The sequence below is a fragment of the Falco cherrug genome, chromosome 11 (genome assembly GCF_023634085.1).
Source record: "Falco cherrug isolate bFalChe1 chromosome 11, bFalChe1.pri, whole genome shotgun sequence".
Classification (NCBI taxonomy): domain Eukaryota; kingdom Metazoa; phylum Chordata; class Aves; order Falconiformes; family Falconidae; genus Falco; species Falco cherrug.
Window position 1 is genome coordinate 19360244 of NC_073707.1, and position 25594 is coordinate 19385837.

Below are 25594 nucleotides of genomic sequence, written 5' to 3' on the forward strand. Positions count from 1 at the left end.
CACCAGGCTGTCACTCTTTAGAGCGCCCGGCGAGAAGTAAACTCTGCGGCACCCGGCGGTTGGCTGCGTCCGCTGAGTGCCCCACTTATTGGGCGGTCTTTTTGTTGTGCCCGCCCCTCTCGCCTTGTGTGTGGCTCCTGCGACTGGATGAGCTAGCTGCTTCTCCGCCGCTCCACGCCTATTTTGGGGAAAACCCCGCCTATGCCGGCGTCTTATTGGCTGTTTCTGCTACTGCTTGTCGTCTATTGGCTGTCCATGCCGTCAGTCGCGGTTGGGCGCGGGAGGCGGGCAGAGGGGTTGCACGGCGCGGCGTTCCCGCAGCAGTCGCCCCGCCGCCGGGTCCCACCGTCCCTCCGCGCCGTCATGAGCGCCGCCCCCGCCTAGCTCCGCCCGGCGGCCGGCCTCCGGCGTCGGCTCGCCTCGCCTTGGGTTCGCCCCGCCGCCACCGCTACCACCACCACCACCAGCAGCAGCGGAGGCAGCGGCAGCGGCGCGCCCCGCGGTAGGGGAGGATGAAGGTGACCGTGGACTTCGAGGAGTGCCTGAAGGACTCGCCGCGCTTCAGGTGCCGCCTGGAAGGGGACGGGCCGCTGCGGGGGGACAGGCCGCGGGGGAGCGGGGCGGGCAGGAAGCAGGGCTGGGCGTCTGTAGGGGGACAGGCCGCGCAGCAGGGCGGGCGGCGGGTCGGGCTGGGAGCTGCGGGGGCCCTGGAGGGTGACAGGTGACGGCGAGCTGTGGGCAGCCGGCTCTGAGGAGAGTGGCGGCCGGGGCCGCTGTGGGGAGGCGGTGGTGTGGGACTGATGAGGGACAAGGTTTGGGGAGTGTAGGGTGGCAGGGCAGGGGCAGCGTGTGTGGAGAGGGTGGCAGTGAGGGGCTGTGAGGGAGGTCGGGAGGCCGCGTGTGGGGAAGGGGCTGTCGTGGGGCTCTGTGGGGGAGCGCTGAGGAGGAGAGGGAGGTGCGAAGCACAAGGAAGGGGTTTAACACACAAGCATATGTAGTAGGTGGGACTGAGTGGGCAATATGCGGTGTCTGGGGTTCATGTGGGGGTGGCGCAGCCTGCAGTGAACGCTGCCGGGGTCACCTGCCTTTAGAGCATATGTCGGTGGGTGAAAGCTGGCAGGCAGCTGGTGCAGGAAATGTTCAGCACCCAAAGCAACGCCTGCTCCGGCTCAACAGCCTGAACTTCCCACTGGGCCATCTCCGGTTCTTTAGAGGTGTACTTGCATTTTGGCTCCCAGTGCCTCCTGCCTGCGTCTGCTGCATGCAGCCATACTCAGTCTGCCCACTGTTGGGGTGCCAGTACTAAACACACTGTATAGTTTTACTTCCCATTGTCAGACGAAGGCATGTACTCTTCTGTTTTTCCCCACTCAAGTGACCATTCGTCTGTCATTACTGTAGGCTTACTTCTGCTTATGTTGGGCAACTTTCCCTATGCTTTTATCCACACTCGCTTTATATTTTTTTGCACTGTTGTATCTACTCACCATAGTTCTTTCTCTTTGTTGGATGCGTGGCTGGTCTCTGCACATAGGCCCACTTTCAGTGCCTGGTATCACCCTGCTAGCTAATGGAGAGGCTAATAGCTCCATGACTTGATGTGATGTGTCACTGCCGAGCCTGTGTTTGGAGTGCCCGTGGCTCTGTGGTTGGCACGAGCTGGGTGAGTTCTGGCTATTGAGGGAAATAGTCCTGTTCTTCCTCTGGTCTTTGGCTGTGTGTGCGCACCTTCTCTTTAGCAATTGCGTGGTTCTGGGATGTGGAGGAAATTGGAGAAGAAGGTTTGAATGGCTTACCCCTGTCAGAAGTTGAAGTTCTTGTTGTCCCCTCCTTTGCTTCTGTCTCTGCTGCCAGCTTGTCCCTGGCTGCTTCTGCCATCGGTTTTTCTGATGACTGACTTGTATTATTGGATCCTTCAATGAGCTAGCTGCCCGGGCAGAAGAGACTGGGTGGTTTTTTGCTAGGTTAGTGAGCTGAGTCAGGATTGCAAAGGGTGTGAAACCTGCTAAAGCTTATGGGGAGGAGGATGAGGAAACTTCACTGCCAGAAGCAAGGCTAGTGAAAGGCAGTGGGGAGTGAGACCTCTCCTGAGGCCGCAGGGAGCTTTTACATTGGCTTGGCTGTTCCACAGAGCTTTGCCCTCAGTTGGACGTACTTGTGGTACAACTGTGTTTAATGTGGGTCCATCCTATTTGGTGACAATGCGGTCAGAGGTTGGCTTAATTTAACCATAGAACTATACCATTAAATATAATTTTGGTTTTTTAATTACTGATACCTGCTGAAGTGGAGAATACACTTGAGAAAGCAAGGAAATTTGACTAAAATTTGTGAACAGAAGTGTGCAGCTGTCTCTTCAAATTAAGACATAGTAGTTCTTTGAACTCACTTGGTATCATTCTCCTTTTGCCCATCTTGATTCTTTTACTTTGAAGAGAAAAACTGCGGAAACCCCTTTGTCGGGGTCTTCTAGTGCATGGTGGTCTCTTTGACTATCTGAAGAAACTGCAGAGGACCTTATGATGTAATTACTTGATGCCACCAAAACATTCTTCCAACCTTTAACTGATAGGAGTGGTGAAAATCGTGAAACAAAACCCCTCTAGTATTTCTCTAGAAAGTTCCTATCTTTCGTTATTAGTCATTAGTAATTTTTTTTATAACTTTGGCCATTCTTAGGGTTCATATGAATCGCCTAAACCAAATACTAGAAACCTTCTAAATGAAGTTTACTGCAGTGGCTTTATTCAGGGAGGGTAGAGACAGTAATGTAGAGCAAGGTCATTACAAAGTCCTAGCATTCTTGCAGGGAGTAGTGTGGACATAAAAGTGCCTTCTTGTGCTGTGTTCCTTATCTTACAGCAAGCAGAGCTGCAACTTTCTTCTGACCTTGCTGAGTAGGTGGGTGTAGTCTCTGTCCTTCCCATGGGTATACCTGCTGAAGCAGTTAAATAAACCTGTTGGGAGGGATACAGTGTATAGAAATGTCGTAGTTTGCTTTCATAGAGTCGTGGAGAGAACTGGGAGGATGTGATCAGAGTTCTGAGTCACCAAATTTGTTTTCTTAGGGAGCTATTTAAATCTTTTAAAGCATGCTACTACACACAGCTTCAGACGTGGATTTCTTGCTTACCTGTTTCTTATGAAGTTCAAGTTGATCTCTTTTGCCTTTGAGGTGTAATTGGGAATATCGTAGTTATCCGAATCAAGGAAATAAAGATTTGTTTGCTTGCTGAAAATGCATATGAAGGGAGCATGTTGTATCATTGTAAACTTAGGACATACCAGATGAGTTCAGGGTTGGAAATCTGAGGTTTAGAAACTGATTTCAAAAAGGGTAATGGAAAAGGCTATGAATTCAGGCACACTTTTGCAAATTTGCAATTGTTTTTTTTAAACCTACTTTGAAAATAATCTCACTGGAATCACATGCTTTTCCTTCATGACTCCCTCTCTTGAAGTATGGACAGTCCAAAGATCTAGCAAGGAAATGCGTTTGCAGTTCTTTTGCAGTGTGTTGATGACTTCCCATGAAATGAAGAAGTTGCTTGGGGAGCGGCCTTGGAGTAGTCCTTGAGTAGTAAGAACTGAGCTGTGCTGACAAGTTCTATGAATATAATCAGGAATTCCTGGAGTGTTTTTTGATATGCAAGTAGTATTGTGAAATAATACTTCCTCCTTGTCTTTAAACAATGATAATTTCAGTTTCAGAGTTTAATGGAACAGGCTTTTCCATTGATGTGTCAATTTCTTTTTGTTCTTGTAACTAAATAATGTTTTCTTATAATGAGTGAGGTAGGCACTGTAGTAGCCATGTGAATCACTCTGAACCTAAACTTTTAGAAAGGAGAAGCAAGTTTAAGTGATGTGGAAATAAATCAGCTGTAAGTAACAGTAAACAGTCTTGATAAATGAGAAATAATAGAAAAAGTAAACTCTGTTGCTTGTGATGTGTGCAGTTGTAACAGTTCTCTAGAAAAACCTTCAGTCTGTTCCAGTGTTTAAAAATGCATCAGTGAAAAGCTGTGTATTTTTGAGATCACTTCTTTGTCCTTATCTGTCACTGTTGCTGAAGTTTAAATTTTTTTTAACTTAATTTTGTGTTCACTTCCTGATACCTCAGCTGCAGAACAGATGATGGATGAGTGAGGTAGATGAAAGAATATGAATGAAACTGTTGCCAATTACTTCCTAGTAAAAGTGTATTGTGGATAGTTTCTGGGTAGAACTGGTGGCTAGCATATATTCCCTTCAAAGGGACGTGTCTGAGGAGTCTTCTGTTGAGATTGAACTGCTTTGTGTAGGCAGGCCTGCAGTGTAAGTAAGGCTGGCTTGTTACTGAAGCTCCCTGGTGTGTGTGTTGGTTTTCTTCTGTGGTTTCGATTCTGGTCTGTCTAAATGGGGCCCGCTGAGATGCACCTCATGCTTATGTAGGAGATGCAGGCTGAATAGGTCACTCATGCCACTTTCTGGCTTTCTAGATTTATGAATATTTTTGTTTATTCTTTAGTACTGTGTGACCAAAGTTTAGCCACTAAGCATCTGTTTCCCAGGTAACAGGAAGGTTTTGTCACTTTAAAGTAATTTAAGTGACTTACATAACCTATTTGGAATAGGTCTTGCTCAGTAGTCAGGGAAAGTATCCGTATGTGCATAACCCATATACTTTGGTCTGCTCATTACTTTCTGAAGAAAATATACAAATCAGAACATAGGTAAACTTGTCCCTTCTGTGTTGACTTCCAGTGGGTACAGTGCTGCCTGCTTCATAACTTGCTGTGTTACAGTACTGTGAGTAGCAGCTAAAGCCCCTCTTACTCAGTATGGGTTTATAGTGTGGGTACTCTGAGTGTGGTTATGGTACTGTTGAAATTGTTGGGGCTGCTCATGTGGCTAGACTCAGCCACATTTAAGGTGCTGAGGTATGTGATCAAGAACTCTACATAGAAAAAATCTGTTTGTTTTTGCTTAGACTAACCTAGCTGTTGTAGGAGAAATTCCCAAAGAAATGTTTGGTCTGGGCTTTCTGCCCTTTGTGTTTGGGACTGAAAAGCAAGTTTGTAACCAACTCGGCAGGACAGGATGGAAAGTATCATAGAACAGAAAAAGAAAGATACAGTAAGTCAAAAGAGAAAACTGCCAAACATCTGCTTGTAAATTTGCATTTACCATTTTTCATACTTACGTGGTTATGTTTACGATTTCCAGTATGTGGTTGTAGAACAGCACTTCTCATAGGTGAAGTATAGTGATGTAAAAGACAATCTTAGCAGGATGCTGGTGAGTTTCATGTGTCCAACATCTGTATATTGCTGGGAGTCTGATGGAGTTAGTTTAACAGAGTGCTTCTAGATTTCTAATTCTTTGCTTTAGTGGAGATTACAGTGAATGTGTTGTTCTGCTCAGACTCTAGTCAGTGATTTATGTATTTTTTTCAAATCTGTGGCTCAGTCTTCCAAATATACATTAAGAAAATAATTTGCCTAAAGAAAGTGGGATATATTGGAAGATAGGGCCCAGTGTTAGAGCATTTTCTTCTAGGGTAATTGTACTAGAGTAAATAAGTTTCATAGAAGATCTCTCTTGATTACATTTTATCAAAATCTCTCACATGGAAATCTCTTAAAGCCTTTTGAAATTTAATAGGAAGTTGTTACTGTCCTTCCTAAAGGAGATTAGAGAAATGTGTCCTGAAATAAGGTTGTCTTGATTTGGTTAGTGTACCTAAATTATTTTATTAAAAAAATTAAGTTGGCTGTCATAATTATGAATTACAAGGGTCAGGGGTTTTTAATGGTGTTTCTGTTGCTTTGTTGTTTGATTATTATTGAAGTAAACTGAAATGTTAAGACGTTAAGAAAGCTGAAAAATCTTAACTATTTGCTAATAGGAACTTAAATTGTTAATTTCCTTAGTTTTGGTCTTTTTGAAGTTTTTATCTGGGGATGTTTGAAAAATGACACACTGAGAAGGGAACTTACAGTGGAAGTAGTAACAACATCTGCTAGCTATTGTAATGTTGCTGTAACAGAGCAGCAGGATCAATTGCTGAAGAAATTATATTAATTAAGCCTGTGCAACTGATCTTTAATGAGTACTTGCAGAATTAGAAGGACAGCTCATTTATGTGTGTGTGTGCAATGTAACTAATACAAGGTCTTACAGGCATTCAGGTTTAAATATAGATTTGAAGAGGTTTGATTCTTTAGCATGGAGTGTCTTATTTATGTTGGCTGAGCACATCTCATGTAATTACATTGAGAACTAAAGTTACGGAGATGATAGCTTGATATTCCTCCCCTCTCAAAATATAAGTGTTAAAATCTTTGGAAAACAGGGTTAGTTAATAAAACGTTCATTAGGAAGGTGGTGGCAATTAAAAAATAGAAATCTGTCTATTGTGGGCTTTGGGCAGCTTCATTTTTTCCTGTATGCATCTGTGAAATCATTGGACACCAAACAGTAAATGTGCTGATTTAGCGATGTTAGCAGTGTCCTGTGATCTTTTTCTCAGGCGTAGCTTCTTGACAACCTTGTACTCAGAACTGTATTATTTAGAGACAGCATTTTTCCTGTTCTTATGCCATACAGTGAACAATATGATTTAAGTTCTTGATAAATTTTTACTATAGCAAGTCATTCTAAAAACTCCCCAAAGCAAACTCCATTCTGATAACCTGCTTTGGGAGAAGAAGGAAAGGAAAGTATCTAATTTTCATGGATTACAGAAATGTTCCCGCTCAAATTATGGTTTACAGACCCTTGCATGGGTCTTGATGCAGGCCCTTCTGGCTAAATCAGTTTAGTATCTCAAGAAGATGCAAATGCAGAAGTGTCGTGAGGGAGTGCCAAAAAAAAAAAAACCTGACCAAAACCCTCATGTGGTTGCTTATGTTAGGTCTTACTGTGCCTTACATTTACGTGGGCAGGAAGTGGAAGAATACATTCTGACTAATTTAGTTACCTTTTTTTGCCTTTCACTTGAACATGCAGAATTCGGTTTAAAAACTCGTATAAAAGTTTCAACTGTGTAAATGCATTTGTGATCTTTTTGAGCAGATACTGTGCTGTTTGAGATTTAGATATACCTATGAGTTTAGGTAATAATTTAGGTGGTTTGATTTTTGATAGTGGCAGATTTGTAACACAAAAACCAGCTGAAGTAGCCGTCTGCAATAGAAGACCATTATGAGGAAATGCAGGTTAGCGTGTGGACTGTAACATTATTTTAATATATGCAGGAGTTTTCTATACTTCTCTGTGTGACAATATAAATCCTGCTTTTGTTGCCACTCTTTCAGATGACTAAATATTAGGTCAAGAACACGAGACAGTAAATGTTATCATTATGATCATAAACTAAGCAGTTTTAATTAGTCCAGTAAAATAAACTAAAATATTGTTTTGCCTTCCTGATTATCCCTTCAAAAATCCTTGTGTATGTGGCAAAATAATTACTTTACACTTTCCATGTACATTTTGAATATTAAAAGCAGCCAGGCCTCAGACCTAGGATAAACCAGATGATTGTTTTGGTGCACTGTGAATAATTTAAGCCTGTGTAAATGAGAGATACAATTTATGCAATGATGTCCTGTATACATTTTCAAACTGACAAGACACAAGGATAGATCAAGAAAACAAATTGCTGCAAAATAGTCCCTTCAAGTGTTTTATGAATGAGAGGAGGTTTTGAACAGAGAAAATGCCTGTCAGATGGTTGGCAAACTTACTCGCTTGGCATGAATCCTTCTGTGAATTAGGCTTTCTGTTTAATGTTCTAAATTTCTTGTTTGAAATTCTAAGACTCTACAATATGCAGGCGTGATGCTCTTGAATAACTTTTGGAGTTCATTTGTCAATAGTAATGGGGATTTAAATACTTGTATTGTGGCTTTGCATAATAAATAGTCTTAACAGTAGTTGGTGTACATGCACAAACTTTTTTCTTTTCACGATTTTATGATATGCCATCAGTAATAGTCATTCAAGGAAGACCACTGCTGATAATTTTGTATGAACAAACATAAAGCAGAGCTAGTGATCAGTTTGCATGATGTGATTTTGGAGTTTTAACATTCCAAAATGTATTTTAAGCTGGATATAGTACAGAGGGAAATTGGAGAAGCCATATGTAGTGAAATGTATTCAGTCTGACAAAATTTTAAGTTCTGTGCAAGAGAATTCCAGTTTTCCATCTTTCTGGATGCCAGATGTTAATTTAAGTAGGAACGCATGGATATCAAACACAGTCAACATCTCTGCATTTTAAATATCCTAGTCTTCAGTGATCTTGTAACTATTTTTTAAAAAGATGTGTAACTTATGTAATGCAGTAGATCGTCTAACAGATTTTTGTGTGTTGATGTTTAGAATGACATTTTGTGGACTGAAATTTGAATTGAATTCACTCCCTTGGTACAGAGGAAAGGCCTGTTGTATTCAGAGTCTGACTTCTGGCGGTGAACGTTAACCCTTCTGCCTGACAGAAGAGGTGTGGAATTTGAGCTGGTGCATGGGGTTTGGTTTTCTGCTCCATGGTCTCTACCCAGGGAGGTACTGAGCCTCTTCTGTCCCCTTCCTCACTGCTGCAGTGGTGCAAGCTGGGTTCAGGGCTCCCTCAGCTGCTTTGCACCGTGATGGTGGCTGGTGTGAGTTGGTGCCGGGGGACCTGTCCCACTCTGATGCCTTCCTAGACTCCAGCTCTCCAGTGACTCCCTTGCTGCTGTAGCTGCTTGTCAGTGGCCGGTAATGGGAGACTCAGTGTTGCTTATTGTTAAGGCAGAAAGGTGCAGCTTGTGTGTGCGTGGGGTTTTTTTGTTAGAGTACTTTGTGAAAATAATCAGACTCTGCATTTTACTGGGTTCTTCTAGTGAACTTTAATGTAGAGAACATGTGGTGTTATTACAGTATCATTGGTTTTGTGTAATGTGCTGTTGCTAATATACTTCAGGTTTAAGGCAACCTATGTAAGAACTGGGTGGGTGAAGAAGAAAAATAATGTAGGTAGAGCAGTGTTGAGCCTTGTGATTTGTACTAGTCTCAGTTAAAGGCATTAAAAAGACACACTGCTCAACTGGAAATGTAGGCTATATCTTGTCTTTACTAGACTTGTAGCATTCATGCAAGTTGGTTGGCATTCTTGTCTGTATAAAAAGTTCAGTAATTAATTAAATAGGCTCCTTCTTTCTTAACTTTCTTAAACAGGAAATGTAGAATTAATCTCATCTGCCATGTAACCATCTCTCTTGTTAAGGCAGATCTTAGGCTTCTTCAAATTGTTCGTGATGAAGATTAATAGTTGTATCCCAAGTATCTCTTGATTTGTTTTAGCCGTATATTTCCAGGGTGCAGTTTATCTTATCCTGACACAGTGTTTCTACTCGATCATTTCCAAAGGTGATTTAGATGACTAACTCTGGTATCTATGCATAGATACCTGTATTTGATCGGGTAAGGCACACTACAAGAACAGAAAATGTATTGCCTTTGCCAGTCAGGGTTGTTACTGAGGATTAAAACTGTTTACAATAACTGAAGAATCTTTGTTTCATTGAGGATGCAACTTCTGGCTGAATTTGTGTGTTGCTAAATTGAAGTCTGCTTAAAAAGTATAGGCACATGTGCATGTCTTCTCTATGGAATTATTTTCCAGAAGAATCTCCAGTTTGTGGAGAATGGTTTTTTTATTTATTTATTTTTTAAATATCGTTTAACTCCCTGGAGTGCTTTCTTTTGTCAAGTGTCTGATTTTGAAGAATATATCTGCCTGTTTATCCTACTTGATTTATCCCAAAATGAATGGTGAAAAAGACACGATGACATGTTAAATGTGCCTGTTGCAAAATATCCATTATAATGTAAATATCAATCTTGCAAGATTTTGTTTGAAAATATTTGCAGTTGATTTTAGATGAAAAACCTTTAGTATGTAATTAATAAAGGATATGTAAGCTGCCATTTGGTTGAGAAATAGCTTACCTGCAATTAGTGTTGGTAGATGAGTGAAAGCCCAGGGTCTTTAAAATCTCCTGATGACTAAAAGTAGTGGGAGCAAAGATACTAAATGTACCCAAAGAATATTTAAACCTTTTCCAAGGCTGTGGGTGTACCATATGCATTTTGCAGTTTTTATGTTGTAATATTCCAAAGGCTTATTTTTTCAATAGTTGACCCATTAGCATTTGAGAGGAATGAAGAAGAAAGGAGACTGCCTTTTCCAAATGTGAAAATAGTAAATTGGAGGAAAATGCCAGTACATTGTATTTTTGTATTCTCCTGCTCTAATGCTTGTGTACTGTGGTATCCTGAGATTGGACCATTTGACTGGCTGCTTCAGTGCAAAGGCATAAAGGGCAAACAAAGACTGTTTCTTTCCAGATGAGGAAACAGTAAAACTACACAATAAAACTATTAATACACATGTAAAATACACTTATGGTAACTGAGTGTGAGATACATGTATGTGTATACCCCTAATAGCAGAGCAAAAACTTCAAGTTCAGAATTTGTCTATTGCAACAAAACTGCAACCTCCCCACTGACTATCAAATAGAGCATTCTGATTTTGTGGAAGTATTTTATCAAAATCAGCTTCTGAAAGGGACAAAAAGGGTAAATACTTGCTGAGGACTCAGTCTTTATAGCAAATCTGAAACTTTCATCTGGTTTTGGAAAAGAAGGTCCACCTTATAACTGGAATTTTAGACCTGATGGTCCTCAGCTCTTCTGAAACATGGTGAGCTTTGCCATCTTATGGTGGTTTGGACACAACAGTACTTTTCTAACTTGTAATATGTATAAGTTAGCAACTAAGGAAATTACGAAAAAGGGAAAGATATTGAAAGCAAACACAAGACCCATTAAGATTATTTGATATCTGGTTTTTCTTCTGCTTTATAGGAGGCTTTCTGTAGAGGTGGTTATGTCTTGATGTATCAGTTCTGAATGTATTGAAACTGAGAATACTACACTGGGAGAATATACTGATACTTACTCTTTCAGTTTTTCAGGCACTGCTACCCTGTCTTTTCGATCAGTTGCATTTGAGGTACATAAGGGGTATCTTTCTAAATCAGGGATTAATTTCTTCATTATTCCTTAGATGATTACTTACAGCTTTGAGAAGAAAAGTTGATGTGACTCAGCATCTGGCTGGTAACTCTGGATCTTGAGGCTGATACTTAGGGCATAGTGTTTAGATGGAGGGATGTCCTGTCTTGCATCCTTAGCAATTGGTTGCTTGATGGTTATGTTTCCACTTCCTGACCTTACTATATATTTGACATTTCAAGTGTTCAAATCCTTCATTCCTTCTGCTTCTGTGTTCAAGCTCCTGGGTAGCTGCTGAGATGGAAAAGACTGAAAACTGCACTGTGATGTTTGCAAGTTTTTGGCAATAAGAAGTTTCTACACAGCACCATCAGTTTCTTGAGCTTGTTTCTGCTGCTGCCCTTTTTTTGTTGCAACATCTTGATACTATAGTCCTACACTTCCTTATCTGATAGTAAGGCCTCCTAAAAAGCTTTTGAGTCATTCTTGAAATGTTGGAATTACTAGTTAAAGTTGTGCAGGACAGGTATTGTGATGTGTTAAATTCATATGTGAGTTTACATTTAGCAATGTAATCAGCTTCTTGTCTGTGAAGCTTTCATGGTCACAGTTGTGTCCTAGTCTTGTTAACAGCTGTCCCATAATAAACAAAACATTTAAGTTGAAAGATGAAGGAAATCCTGCTTATCAGAATCTTTGTGTAAGAAAAGGGTCGCTAAATTCCCACTTTAGCCATTAGGCTTACTAACCATCAGGCTCTCCTGGGGTAAAAAAGCTTAGGGAAAAACTATTGGGAAAAGAGCACTGTTGGGCAATTTACTGAAAAAGGGTAATGAGAGAAAAAGCTTGAGAATTTAGGGCCAGCAGGTAGCACAAATGTCCTAACTGTGTTTGATAGATTAAATGCTGCTGTAAGTTCAGTGATAATCAGTTTGACTTTAAGCCATGTATATTAAGTGCAATAGAACATCTTACTTTTTGAAGATGGATTTGTTGATAATGTTCATTATCTTTTGAGCCATGTGTTGTCTCACAGTAAAGAATAAATCAATTGAAGCATGCATCTTAAAGGGATTTGTCCTGTTTCTATGTTTGGTGTATCAAAGACCATATGAATTACAGAGGATGAGCTAAAATTCGTAGGTGAAGACAACCTTAAAAACTGGTACCTACAAGCAGACTTTTGCTTTAACGATTAAGTGAATTCAGTAAATACTCTTATCTTATTTCATTTTATTATTTTGTAAAAGGAGAAGTCTGACTTGGGAGGAACAAAAGAATGGCTCTTCTAATATTGAGGACTTGATTTTTGTTTGTTTTCTCTGGGGAAATTTGAACTGCGGCTAGTGCTTGCTACGGACCTGAGAACTTAACTTTTTCATCAGTGTGATAATCTTTGGTTCAGGAAATGCTTTCCCATATTTCAGTCTACCAGCCTCATAGAAAACGTCTGTGATTTGGGGAAGGAGTGAAGAGAATGTCACATTTCTGATTCACAGTCCTATTGTTCACATTGTGAAGCCTTTCCAAGTTATTGATAAAATGTTTTGTGACAATGACTGAAGAATTAATAATGTAAGGAGTACTAGCATGAATGAGGAAGTTTATCTCAGCATGTCATAGAGCATTCATCATTTGTTCCTTGGCATGGAGGGATTCTGTGCCAGCAGGGAAAAATCTCTGTGGTGCCAAACCAGGACTTCAATGGGCTCTGTGACAAGCTGGAACAACATTCTTTCTTCAGACCGTATTAATGGTTATGACACATCTCATAAGTTATAAAACTCTTTTTGTATGTATGTATGTGCAGTTATCCAAGGTTATTAGGCCTTATTGTTCAGTGTATGACTTCTTTGTCCCTCAATATGTCATGTTTCTTTTTTAATCTGTAGTTGTCTGATGCCATTATACGTGAACCAAATGAATTCCTTCTTAGCATGTTGGTTAAGATGACTCGATAACTTTTTATATCTAATTATAGATTAAGGAAATCAAATGAAGTACACAGTGATTGGAGGGAGCAGTTGATATGCTGGAGGGTAAGTCTGCCGTTCAGAAGGACCTCAGCAAGGGAAAGCACTGGTAGACATTTTGACATTCAACCTAAGCAAGTGTGAAAACTTCCTCAGAAAAGGAACAACCCCATGCAGCTGTGCTGGCAGAAAGGAACTTTTGCATCCTGGTGAGCAGCAGTGGACCATCAGTCAGCTGTGTGCCTGTGCAGTAGTGAAAACTGGCAGTGTGTTGAGCTGCATTAGCAAGAGCATGGCTGGCAAATTGAGGGAAGAGATGACTACCCTGTGTTTAACTGTCATAAGGCTAAGTCTGGAGTGTTATGACCATTTTAGGGTCCTACCAGTAAAAGGAAGGTATTAACAAAACGAAGAATGTGCAGACAAAGGCAACTGGAATGGACAATTGGAGTTCAAGGAGAAGATGAGGGCTGTGGCCTTTTTCAAGCTAGGAAGGCTTGTGGAGGATCTAGTTGCTGTCTTCAGTTACCCAGTACATTATAGAGTTCAGGTAACGGGTATAGGTTTAGGTGCATGGTAGAAAGAGGTGATGATTGAAAGATGCAGCAATGCAGTTGACATGCACTGAGGGTTAAGCATGGCAAAAGGTTGCCCAGAAAGGCTGTGTTACTTCAATCCTCTATTCTCATTCAAAGTGGAGAGGATCAGGATTATTGGTTATGAAGTAGTTACAACTTGTTTTGTGTGGAACAGTGTCATTAGATTATTCCTTTTTTAATGTTTTTGCTGTAGCTGTGTGTGTTACAGTCTCCTGTAGGTGAAATGTGTATTGATTCTTGGGTTTTTTAGCAGAGAGGGCAGATGGGGTACGGAGGCTTCAAATGTGTCTAATAGAACTGACTGTTTACTTGTTTGGTATGCTATTGCTATTTTGTCTTTTCTGTGATGCTCACAACAGATTTCTGTTTGGAGGACTTTGCTGTCAACACTGTATTTCTCTGTACAGTGGCATTAGTCATGGTGTTGTGTTTGTTCCCTGGCCTGATTTTACCCTCTGCAGTTAGTTTGTGGCTATTTCCAAACTAATCTTTGAAGTAGTTACTTAGCTTTTGAAGTGTGATACCAAGGTGCGACTTCCATAAGTGTGGAGAGAAAGAAAGCACACACCAACTAGGTGAGCAAGTATAGTATCTTGTGTAGAACATCTGCATTTTAATTTGGCTTTACTTCATACAGTTTGTAGTCCATCCTCTGATTAACGTCTACCGGCCTTTTTGCTGTCTGTTGCCTGATAGACTCTGGCATACAAGAGCATACATTCCTGTAAATCATCAGGTGTATATCCTTATCTTGCAGTTCTATATCTCATCCTATTTCCAGTTTTTCACACTCAGTAGTACTTTTTTTCAAGTTGTCTTTAAGGTGTTTTGAAGTGATCTTGCTTTGAAGTCTCTTGTGTCATTATAAGAAATTTAGTAACTAATTTACTCTGATTTTCCTCTGTCGCTGAGGATGTTGAATGCAGTCGCTGTCAGGAGTGGTCCGTGAGCAACTCCATTGCTGATATTTTGTTACAGTCTGGTAATTGGGATTAAAAGGATTAGAAATCACTGTCTTGCTGTCCTTTTCATCTGAATCTGGGCCGCACAAGTTGAAACCTGAGTTTGGTATCATGTAAATCTATAGCATGAGTGCTCGGTAATCTTGATGAAGTTTGATTTTTACACACATCTGGAACTGTGATACCACTGTGGTATGCACAGATAGCTTGCAGCTGATCTCCACTAGTGTCTGTATTTAGTTTGCATTTAACATGAGTTACAACGATGAATTGCTTTTACTTCAGCCAGTTACAAACCAACTTTATCCAGCTTTGGCCTTTGCAGTTAGTGAGCTGTACATATGTTTGTAACTGCTTGTCAATTTCCCTAATGTCTTTAAAGTTTGAAATGCAATTGAAGAGGACAAAGGGGAGTGAATCACAGTAACATTTGCTTTTTGGTTCATGTTCAGCATTCTCTGTCCCTCTGAGGCTCGGTTGTTCTCCACTGGTGGTGGAGCATGGCAATGCTTCTTTACTTACCCTTCTGATATATAGCCAGTCTCATGAAATTATACTGCAGTAAATGAAAGAAAATGTGAACCTAGCCATACTTGAATATGTGTACTCAAATACTTTAATTTAGTTATTGATAATTTGTGGCTAGTCTTGGACATAACTTTGTGCTGTTGAGCTGTAGTGGAAATTAGTTGAAAGGACATGTCGTCTGCAGTGAAGTCAAAGTTCTGCATTAAGGGGCTATTCTGCGTAGAATCTGTGCAAGTAGGAGAGCGCTGTGGCTTTCCAAGATTTGAAGGGTAATATTGCTGAAATTGTGATGGTGTGGATCTGTTATTCCCATTTTATGAGTCCAAATGCATGAATGTGTTCAGAAGTCCCAGTCTGAATAGCAGTTTATTTTTGTCTACTTGTTCCTATTTTCTGAAAGTATATTCAGGAAGTGACTCTAAGACTTAGGCTTTGAACTTTCATCAATTAAAATTAAAAAAACCTCATCCAAACTACGGGAGAATACTTTATTAATGGGCTTTTACGGTCTTGAATATTTTTTTTTAGTGGGAAGTATTAATTGTAGAATTAGCAATAATTAATTGTTAATTATCCATAGTACCTTTGACTTCTCCAATTTGTTGTTTATTAGCGTCTAGTGTATAATGACTACCCCCCATTTTCAGGAACGCAGTTTAAAAATGCAAGCTAGAGCATGATAAGTGAAAGACTAAAGGCAGGATGTGGCTTCAAGGCAGCTAGATACCATTTGAAGAATAGCTGGCTTTAGAAGCATTGGCCATTTTACACTGTATGAGTAAACAAGCCAAGCAGACACTTGTCTGTGCCACAGTGAGCTCGGTGTTAAGAGTCAGCAGGGTGTAGTGGTTTAGTCCAGACTAAGTTATTTCCTTAGCACGTGTCTGCAGCTCATGGCCTGAGAGTGACCAATTCTCTTTGTAGAGGAGAGTTTAGCTGTCATCTTTGTTTGGTTCCTGGGATTCTTGGAGTCCCGTAGTACCTTTATGTGGAATAAAGTCTTTCACTGGTTGCTTAAGGGGAGTGCTGTGATAGACAACAGGGTTCAGCTTTCCTTTGTCATGTGCTGGGCTAGGTAACTGGATGGATTATCCTAATTTAAGGAGGCTGCTAATTCAAGTCTTGAGTTTTCTTCCATCATACCCAATATTCCTCTTGTGTTGCAGCTGTGGCTGTGCAGGAAGCTGTATCTAGCAAACTGAACTGCTTCTAGGAAGGGTGGTGGAGGAGAGGAGCAACAGCAGAGAGAAACACATTCCTGAGAGTCCTTGTTAAGAAGCATGAAGAGTATGGGAGACTGCTCTTTTATAAAAGTTGTCCTCCACCCTTAAGCAGCTGTTCTGGTTTTGTGCGTTGCCAGGCAGTACTTGAACATCTCGGAAAGCCACAGATGTTTGACTGAATCATATACTGAGGCAGATTTGAGCCTTATTCCTAATGCCAGAGCCTTCTGGCTAAGATTACCCTGGCGCAAACCCTGCTCTCAGGTCCCACTTCTCTGAGGAGCAACATTTTTGCTACATGTCACGTCTGGCACTTGGTCCTCAGCTGTTTTATGGCTGCTTCCTGTGTTTATAGCTAGAGGTTGGGCCTTGGCTGCAGATATAAGATTTACTTGGAATTATGACAATTTTCTGTGAATTTTTTAGTAATTCCTGACACAGATGTTTTAGAGATAAGTGCACCTCTGTATTCTGTGGCTCCAAGAAGTATTAGATGAAGAAAAATAAGGATAGCATTAACATAGCACAGCTCAGATCAGCTGTTCTTAAGATGTTCCCTAACCCAGTATGAAAAGAATTTTTGTGACTAGGTGGTGTTAATACACTATTAGATATATGTATTCATATTTTTTTAGTCTGAGGGCATCCTCGCCATTATTCTTATAGTTGTAATCCAGTGTTGATCTAATACTGTATGTTTGCATGGGAATAACTTTTCTACTAGTATTTATATGATGGAAACGGTGAAAGTAGCCAGTTCTATGCGAAGAAGCAGGGGATTGAAATGAGGTTTGGCTGGAACCTAACAGCTGTTTGATCCATATCCAGCTGTAGGGCCCAGATGCGCCTTCCTTCCATCATGTGGTGTTGGTGGGAAATAGACCTGAGAAACTAGCCTGGTGCTTCAGGGTCCCGTGGTGGTGGAGGGGCTGTATGCCTCCTTTCTTCCATGGTATCTCTTTCTGCTTTGCTTTTATAGTTCTTCTTCCTTGACCTATCCCTCATGTTTTCAGTTTTTGGATGTTCTGTTGTTATTCCTCTTTCAGTTGAGCTTATTCTTTCTTAAGATTTTCCCCTTGGAATAGAGCTTTAATTACTGAGCAGATATGTTTTCATTATGCCTGCTCTAACTGACTTTATCTGTCATCTTCATCTTGCATCTTGGACTTTTTAGCTCATTAAGTCCTGTGGAGCTAAAACTCTCTGCTGGTTAAAGACACTAAAAAAAAATATTCTTATCAGATCTTGCTGCAGTCCTGTAAACAAGCTACTTAATCATGCTTTTATGTTAATACCAAAGAAACAAATAAAAATTGGCTGCTCTTTGATTATAAACAAACAAATACAAAATTGCAGTCTAAATACTGAGATACTTTTCCTTCCTTTTTTTTATTTTTTTCTCGTACTCCATAATGCTCTCTGAAACAAGATTTAACTCCAGAGACTTAAATGAAATTTAATAATTTATGGAAGAAAATAAAGTAAAAGAAATTTATGTTGCCTGAAATCCTTTGTGGTCTGAAGCTAGGGAAGAAGCAGAAGCCAAAATGTAACTGCACAGGAATGTGCCTGGATATAAAACCTAGGATGTAACTGTGGGAATACCCACAGATACAAAAACTGGAATGCAACTATGTGTAGTGAAATGTGCAAAAAGCTGGGAATGTCATGCTCAGTGTTTGAGAACTGCAGGCAATTGGCAGTGTTTTTCAGAACTATTCTTGTAAAAGCTGCTTTTCCTGAGTTTGGGGCCTGATCCAGTCTTTTTTTTTATTTTTTTGTTCTTGGCTTGAACTTGTGTGAACTAGAAAGGAATTAGCAAGAGACAGCAAAGCTGTGGTTCCACGTACTCTCACTTTGGTGGTAAAGCTGGCTTAAGAAATTCTTGCTCCAAATCATACTTCTCTGCCTGTCTCGCTTTTTCCAGGAAGAGTTGTTTGTAGGAGTGAAATGTCTGATCCGATTTTCCAAAAAGCATTACGGAAAACTTCCTATTACTTTTTTTCTGAGGCAGACTACTACTGGTGAACAGTGTGGCTCCATGAACAGTTATGCTGGAATGACTGCAAGAATGAGGCACCCTGTGATGGGAGCAAGGGTGTTCGTTGCCAGAAATTAGTACATTCAAGCTCTCACAGCCATAGCCTGATGAAACAGCAATGTTTGTGGACTCTGAATGAAGTGTCATACTTTCTCAGTCTTCTATTATTTCAGGTAGCAATAAGCAAGGAAGGAGGTGTCAAAGGAAACATCACTCTCAAGCAAGAAAATGTTATGCTTCAGAAATGCTTCATGAAAGCAACTTTTCCTGGTCAGTGAAGTTTCACTGGCCTGAAAGTTGCTACCAGTCTAGACTAGAGGCAAGTGATATAAAAAGTGTGCCACTTCAACTTAGTATGTCAGTTGACTCATGGCAAATGGAATACTTTTCATAATCTCATTGTAAAGTCATTCATTAAGTAGCTGGAGACTTGCAGGTTTGAGCCGGGAGAGTTGCCAAAAGAATTACTTAAATTAAGAGTCTGAATGAAATTTCTTATTTCCTTTATTACCTTCAAACATATAGACTATTAGCTATATAAGAATAGAGGAAACTTATTTCACTGTGACAAACATTAGGATTAATGAAATTTAATCTCAAATCTTTATAACTAAGCTGTAAGTTTTATCAGTGATGTAGTTTTTCTTTTTTACTGTCAGATTTTCTGCAATTGTTGTAGCTCTCTAAAATCTGTGCTGTTACATAGTTGAAATCTAAGTTAAACTGTGATGACAATAAATGGGCGAAATTAATGTGTCCTTGCCTGTTTGCCCCAGTTCCAGAATATTTGTCTGTAAAAATAAATAAATAAAAAAATTACAGGAAAATATTTTTTTTAATCATGCAGGGCAGCTTTAGAAGAAGTAGAAGGAGATGTGACAGAACTGGAACTGAAACTTGACAAGGTAAGCTTTTTAAATCAACAATATCTGCTCTGAAAACTATAAAAAGGTGTGTTTAGGTTTTGTTTTAAAGTTCACAGCTGGGAAGTGACTGACCAAGTGCTCTGCTCTTGCAGAGGAAACAGATCTGGATCGAGTGCACAGCTGGGCCTCAAGAGATTCAAGCTTGAGTAACAGCAACAACAGCCAGTGTGAACTGGCTTTCTCCCCCAGCTGAGGGTTTGGGTTGTGCAATACCCTCCTGACGCTATGGGCCCCCCTTGAACTCATGTGACAGCCCCACAGTGGGAGCTATGTGCAAACTTAATTCAGCTTTCATGTAAAAAGCCAGGGGCTGGCCATCCCTGCATTGAGAGCTTATGTTTTATGACAACTGCATACTGTGAGGACATCTGGATATTCTTTTGTTTTAGAGATTTAAAGTCAGTGCTTTCTGTCTCCAGTACTCTGCAGCACAGTCGCTGCAGGATAGGTATATATCCTTCGCTTTCGTCTGGAGGACTTAACTGCTGTAAAATTCATCTTGCTTTCTGTCATGCTTTGTGCATGTATAGGGAAGTTTTTATGTACATCTTTTCAGTATCTAACAATCCATTTATTAGTTTCCTAACCAGTAGTATTCAGAGGCTTTTGGTTTTTCTTTGTTAGTATTTTGAGGGTGGCTTATTTTTGGTTTATACCTGTAGAAAGTCTCCTTCACGCTTTATGCTAAATGTTTAAAAATACTTTTTGCCTGTGTTTTAACGTGGTAGGCAGATGTTATTTGTTCACCTTCTTAGCTACTTTTTGAATACAGACTTTTGTTCCTGCAGCTTCCAGTTGGCTGCAGAAAGAGGAGTTAAGTGTAGTGTAGTGTTAAGTCTGAAGACTTATTGTTACTTCTTGTAATAATATTTCCAGTTTTCATAGTTAATAATGTAACCATTTGCTTTTTTCAAAACAAATTTAAGATACTTAATTTTTATTTTTTGTGAATTTTTATGAAACTGATGGGTATAAAACATTTTTACTGTAGGGGTGCTGAGTCTATTTTGGTACGTTAGACCATGTAAGTTTTTAAAGAATCTGAAAAACCTATTTTGGAAGCTTGTGTTTTCCACCAGTCTAAAAGGATCATTTATGGGGAAAAGATTTGTCAGATTCTTTAAGGGGCATTATTCAGGGCCTTGCCCCCAGTGTCCTGTAGGAGGCTAGTGCCAACTATACCATTCTATCATGTAAAAGCTGTAACTGTAATATTACTCTTTGCCCTGAGACAGTATCCTAGTACTCTTTAAAACAAAACCACCCAATCCCGTTTGTTCCCCTGACAAGAAAGCAAGTACACAAGGTAAATATTTAAGTAGTTTAATTGTAATGTGAAATATAACACTGAAGTTGAAAGCCAAGCTTCTTGTGTGAGCTGAAGTGATCTATGGCCTGAGGGTAATGATTTATCTAGACTTGCTTAAATTTTCTACTCAGTTACTCATATTAAACTTAGTTTTATTGTCCCACAACTGTGACTTTAAGCTACATTATCTGCATTTTTCCCCCTCTAGAAGAAAGGATGCTGGGTTCAGGATTGTGAACCATAAGCAAAAGTGAAGGGGGAAAAAGAAGATCGTGTTGGTAGTGATTTTTCTGTCCTTTGTTCAAGCAACTTGGCCATTCATCAGAATGTGGGAGACTATGCTCAGATTCTGCCTTGTCTTAAGAGGATCTGAATCAACATAAAATCACTGGGTAAATAAGGCAGGAAGGTCACTTGGATGGTTTCTTTGCCCCACCATAGGATGAAGTACTTCTATGTTGTTCTTCTTGAAAATTTGTCTAACATCCTTGAAAAATCCTTCAGAGACAAATGTTCAATCTTCTGATTTTATTCTCAGTTTGGTTTAGGATGGGAGAACTCGGTTATAATGTGCCTTCTCTCAAGAGAGTATCTTAGTGATTGCACTAATCACTCTTTCTTTCATTAATAGCTCAGTGCGTAAATGGTTCAAAAAGTGAGAAAACATCCATCACAATATACTGATGGCCTTCATATCAGACTGCAGTACCGTGATAGCTAAGGTGCTTTCCTAAGCAGTGAGTGGTAGGGATGGAAACCCATCAGAGAAAGACTGGTCTGTTCTACTGAGTGAAAACATGACTGGTTTTTGCCTTTTGAGATGTAACCATCTCCTGAGTTGTGCTTTGTGCACATAGCCTTTTGCTTTCCTGTCCCTGTACTTAGAGTGTCTCAAGATGAAACAACTGGTAGGTGTTTCTTTTGGGGTTTTTTGGCTCGAAACCAGAAAACACTTAACTGATTAGAATGCGAGCAAATTGTTTCAGTTACTGTGCTTTTTGCTGTCGTGTAGCTCTCAATGTGCAGAATCTTGGTGAACAATAAAAAACCCAAAAATAATTTAATAAAGATGAGTTACCTTCTCAATGGTGTATCCAGTTGACTTAGAGTAGTATTTTTATAGCTGTTACTATACAATAGAAAGCTTTTAATAGAATGTGGCGCTCTGCAAATATAGAATTTAACTTTTAAAATCTGTTTCTTAAAGTTAACTAAGCTCAGTATGTTTCATGTTTATATAGTAGTGTGGAAAAAAAAACCCAAGCTTCCACTTTGTCTTCGCCCCCCCCTCTTTTCAGCTGGTGAAGCTTTGCATTGCCATGATTGATACTGGGAAAGCATTCTGTACAGCCAACAAGCAGTTCATGAATGGAATTAGAGACCTTGCGCTATATTCCTGTAAAGATGCATTGGTTGAGGTAAGTCTATTTAAGAGATGAAAACAGAAGGAGAAAAGCATAACTTAAAAAGGGTAAAAGATAACAGGTGGCAAGAGAAGTAGCTGAAATTTATACTATTTGCCCTTTTGCTCCTTTTTCTTTGAGAAAGTCTTAAGAGTGAGCACAGCAAGTGTCTATGCTGTTTAGTTTCAGGTGTAACTTGCAATGACAGGGTTTTTCTAAATTCTAGAAAATATGTATTGGGTTAGGAATAGTCAACTTCGGAGGAGTGGAGAAAATCAGGTTGAAGCTGTGAGCAGCTGCCCTGTTTACTTGGCTAGATAAGGGGTAAATAGGGGGTTCTAGTCATGAGATCCTAAGAGCCAGTTCTCTGCAACTAAATTCCCAGAGTTGATCTCTTGGATCCTGGAATTGTCACTCTCCAGTACATAGAAATTCAAATTTTTAAGTGCACAGAGCCCACTTCGATGGAGTAGCCTCAGACTGATGCCCTTTTGGGCTAATTTGGAACACCTAATATTTCCTGCTTCTTAACTTTGAAATGAGGCATGAAATTGTGTAATATGCAGGTATAATTATGTGCACATCTCTGTATATTGTCTATATTTAATGCACGTTATGTAATTGAACATGAGTTGCATGTATGCATCTTTACACACTAGTTGAAATGAACAATAAACAGTGCCTGTGAGCTTCAGTGTAGTCTGTGTGCAACTGAAACTGTTGTTGTCTGGAAACTTGCTAGAAATGTAGTGTGATGGCAAACTAGTAGAACTTAGATTATTTGATTCCAAGTAGGTTTTTGTTATACTTGGGTAAGAAATAAGCAGTTATCCAAATACATTGAGAATTATTGTTTTCAAACTGTTTGCGACATTGATTCTACAGACTGATGTTGATGTTGCTAAGCATGTCAGCGGCAAGGCAGTAGTTCCTGCAATAAATGTGTGTGTACTGATGATTACGTGTTAACCAGGTTTCCAGTGTTAGTATAAAACATAAATCGATATTTAGTTTAATACTAAATATTGTAAGTTGATGTGCTAAATTATGTGAACTTCCCATAGTTCAGTCAACTTAATTTGATTTTTTTCCTGCTTCGCTTCAGATTGGTTCTTTATATATAGGTTGGTAGCAGTAACATTTTTAATAGATTTACTTCAACAGGTTTACTTGATATTACCCCTGTGTTCTCCTTCTAGAATAGTGGTTTCAGCTTAATAATCATGATAAGGAAAATCAATTCCAAAGGTCTTTATTGAAAAGCTGTAAACCTCTAAAATGTTGCTTTTGTGCTGTGATTCAGTAGGGCTTAACTTAAACCACTTTGTTTTTCTCTTTACAGACCAGCTTGACAAAGTTCTCTGACACTTTACAGGAAATGATCAATTATCACACTGTAAGTATTTCTAGGTGAAACATATAACTGGAGGTAAGCTTTCAGTGACATTTGATAACAGAATAATGCTAAAACTTTCTTATTGATTAGTATTTGCAAAGTCATGGTAAGTGGTAATAAATACCTCTCGTTTTATGCTTGTAGATACTATATTTGTATTTTGTTTATAAAGTATTTATATCCCCTTTTCTGCAGGTTTTTAATCTTGCTTTATTCTTTGTTTGGAATTTGTAAGTTTTGCTAAAATCCAGTGCTGTAAACCAGAGTAAATACTGGATTGTTTCATCATTTTTTTTTTTTTTTTTAATCAAACTGATGGACAGCAGTGACAAATCATGAGCAGGTTGCTTTTCTGGACTGAAATAATGATTACCTTTTCCATAATTTCTACATTTTTCCCATCCTTTACAATGCACAAAATGAAGCATCTCTGATTTGTGTGTAGCTTTTCTTTTTGGAAGTATGACAGGTTTAGGCAGGTGTAGAAAAAAGGAGAAAATGTTAGGGTTTAAGACTAATAGTGATTTTAGCATGTCAGACTTCATCAGAAAGCTCAGTTTTGCCTGTACTGAAAATGATTTGAGTTTTTTCTTCTCTAAAGATTTTAGTCTTGTATCCTGAAAGCCTAAAGGATGTGTTTATTCTTCTATTTCTTCTTCCCTTGGACTCTACTGCTTTTCTTTCATTTTCCAGCAATTTGTGTCTCCAAAGTGCTGAAAATATGCAGGACACTTTAAATACACCTTAAATATATATTTTTTTTTTAATGCCGCTAGGAGGTCAGAATGTAATAAGATAGAATGCGATTCAAACAGCTTTAGCTGAAATTAAGTTAGCATTAATGTAACTTTCTAAAAATATCTTATTGGGCACTTTTTTGAAAATGCATGCTTTTATAAGGGAAGGGAAACTAAGGGAAACAGGTTAATACTTTTGAGTTGGATTTCCTTTCCATTATGAGGTGTATATATGTACACCTAATATAACGAAAACTGCAGTACTGTGATGATACAGGGAAGCTATTGCAAATGTTCAAAGCAGCAGTAGTGGGAGAAAGTCTTAACTTCCATGTCAGTGATTTCTGCAGATTAGATTGAGCGGGCAAATCCAGTTGGCTGTCCCTATTTTACTTCTTCACACTTCTTGCTACTGGTTACTCTCTTAACCATGTCGTTGCTATATGGTATGCTCTTTTTGGCACATCTGACCTAGGTCCTATGTTCTTGCTGCTGTTACTGTTCTGCATGATTGTAGCTTGCAGTGCTTTGGTAAAACTTGGCACAGCACAGCTCTCCCTTTAGGGCTGTTGGAAGGCAGAGTGTGAAGAACAAGCCATATTAAAAGAATTAGACTTATTTGCAGATCTAAGTAGGACTACTCTGTCCTGCTTCCTGCTCCCCCCCCCATCGCCTTCCTTGCTGTGTTCAAGCACAGTGAGTAGAACAGGGGCTTTTACCAAAAGTCACAAACATAAGAAGTGAGGCATGTTGCAGGGTCCTGATGTAGAGCTTTGCCAGAGACGTTGTGGTCCTTTGTTGCTTTTTGTGAACCTGTTTAGTTCACAGGACTTACTAGCTCAGTGTCAGCTCTGTTGTTGACCAGCATCAGGTGAGGAGGAGAGTCATCATGAGCGAGAAGCTGCTAGAGGAAGGAGGAGGAGAGGCAGGTTTGTTCCAGAGGGAAGGGGTAGGAGATGGTCTCACTGAGATCTGGATGACTGTCAGTTTTCTCATATGAGGCTTTGCTACAAATAAGGCTAGGAACCAGACTAATGCAGCACCTTCACTGATTCATTGGTGGGGGAGTAGCTTTGACAGCTTATGGCAAATAACAGCTTTCTTAAATTTGGTTGTGTGTCAAAGGTAATGTGTTGGAAAGGCTGTAAATCTAGTCAGACCATGATGGGGACGCTTTTTTTTTCTGTTCTTTTAGGAAAAAAATGTGTATGTATTTTTCTGCATTGCACTTTTTGTCTTCATTACTGTAAAGAGAATTGCAAGGCTCATATTTCTGGGAGTCCACTAATCAGTTGAGTTCCCATCTGGTTATACTCTTTCTGCATTGATCTTGATTGGTGCACTTCTCAGGCACTGGCAAACTTAAATGTCACCAGTGGGAGTAGTCCCAGCATGACTACCAGCTTGTCAAGAAGTTCTTTAGCTGTTCTAGTCTTTTTCTGGTT

The 25594-nt window shown here is 39.7% G+C and overlaps 1 protein-coding gene across 4 annotated transcripts in view; it reads left to right on the forward strand.

Annotated features, from left to right (window-relative positions):
• The first annotated feature begins 270 nt into the window (after positions 1–270).
• Positions 271–25594, forward strand: part of ACAP2 (ArfGAP with coiled-coil, ankyrin repeat and PH domains 2) — a 65343-nt gene continuing 40019 nt past the window's right edge. For 2 of the 4 annotated variants that reach the window (XM_055724074.1, XM_055724077.1), the window contains exons 1-4: positions 272–565; positions 19226–19283; positions 21912–22031; positions 23359–23412. In XM_055724074.1, the coding sequence (XP_055580049.1) occupies positions 513–565; positions 19226–19283; positions 21912–22031; positions 23359–23412 (285 nt within the window). In that variant the 5' untranslated portion in view covers positions 272–512. Of the gene's footprint in view, positions 566–19225; positions 19284–21911; positions 22032–23358; positions 23413–25594 lie in introns of all 4 variants that reach the window. The other 2 variants (XM_055724075.1, XM_055724076.1) reach the window with 2 other exon arrangements.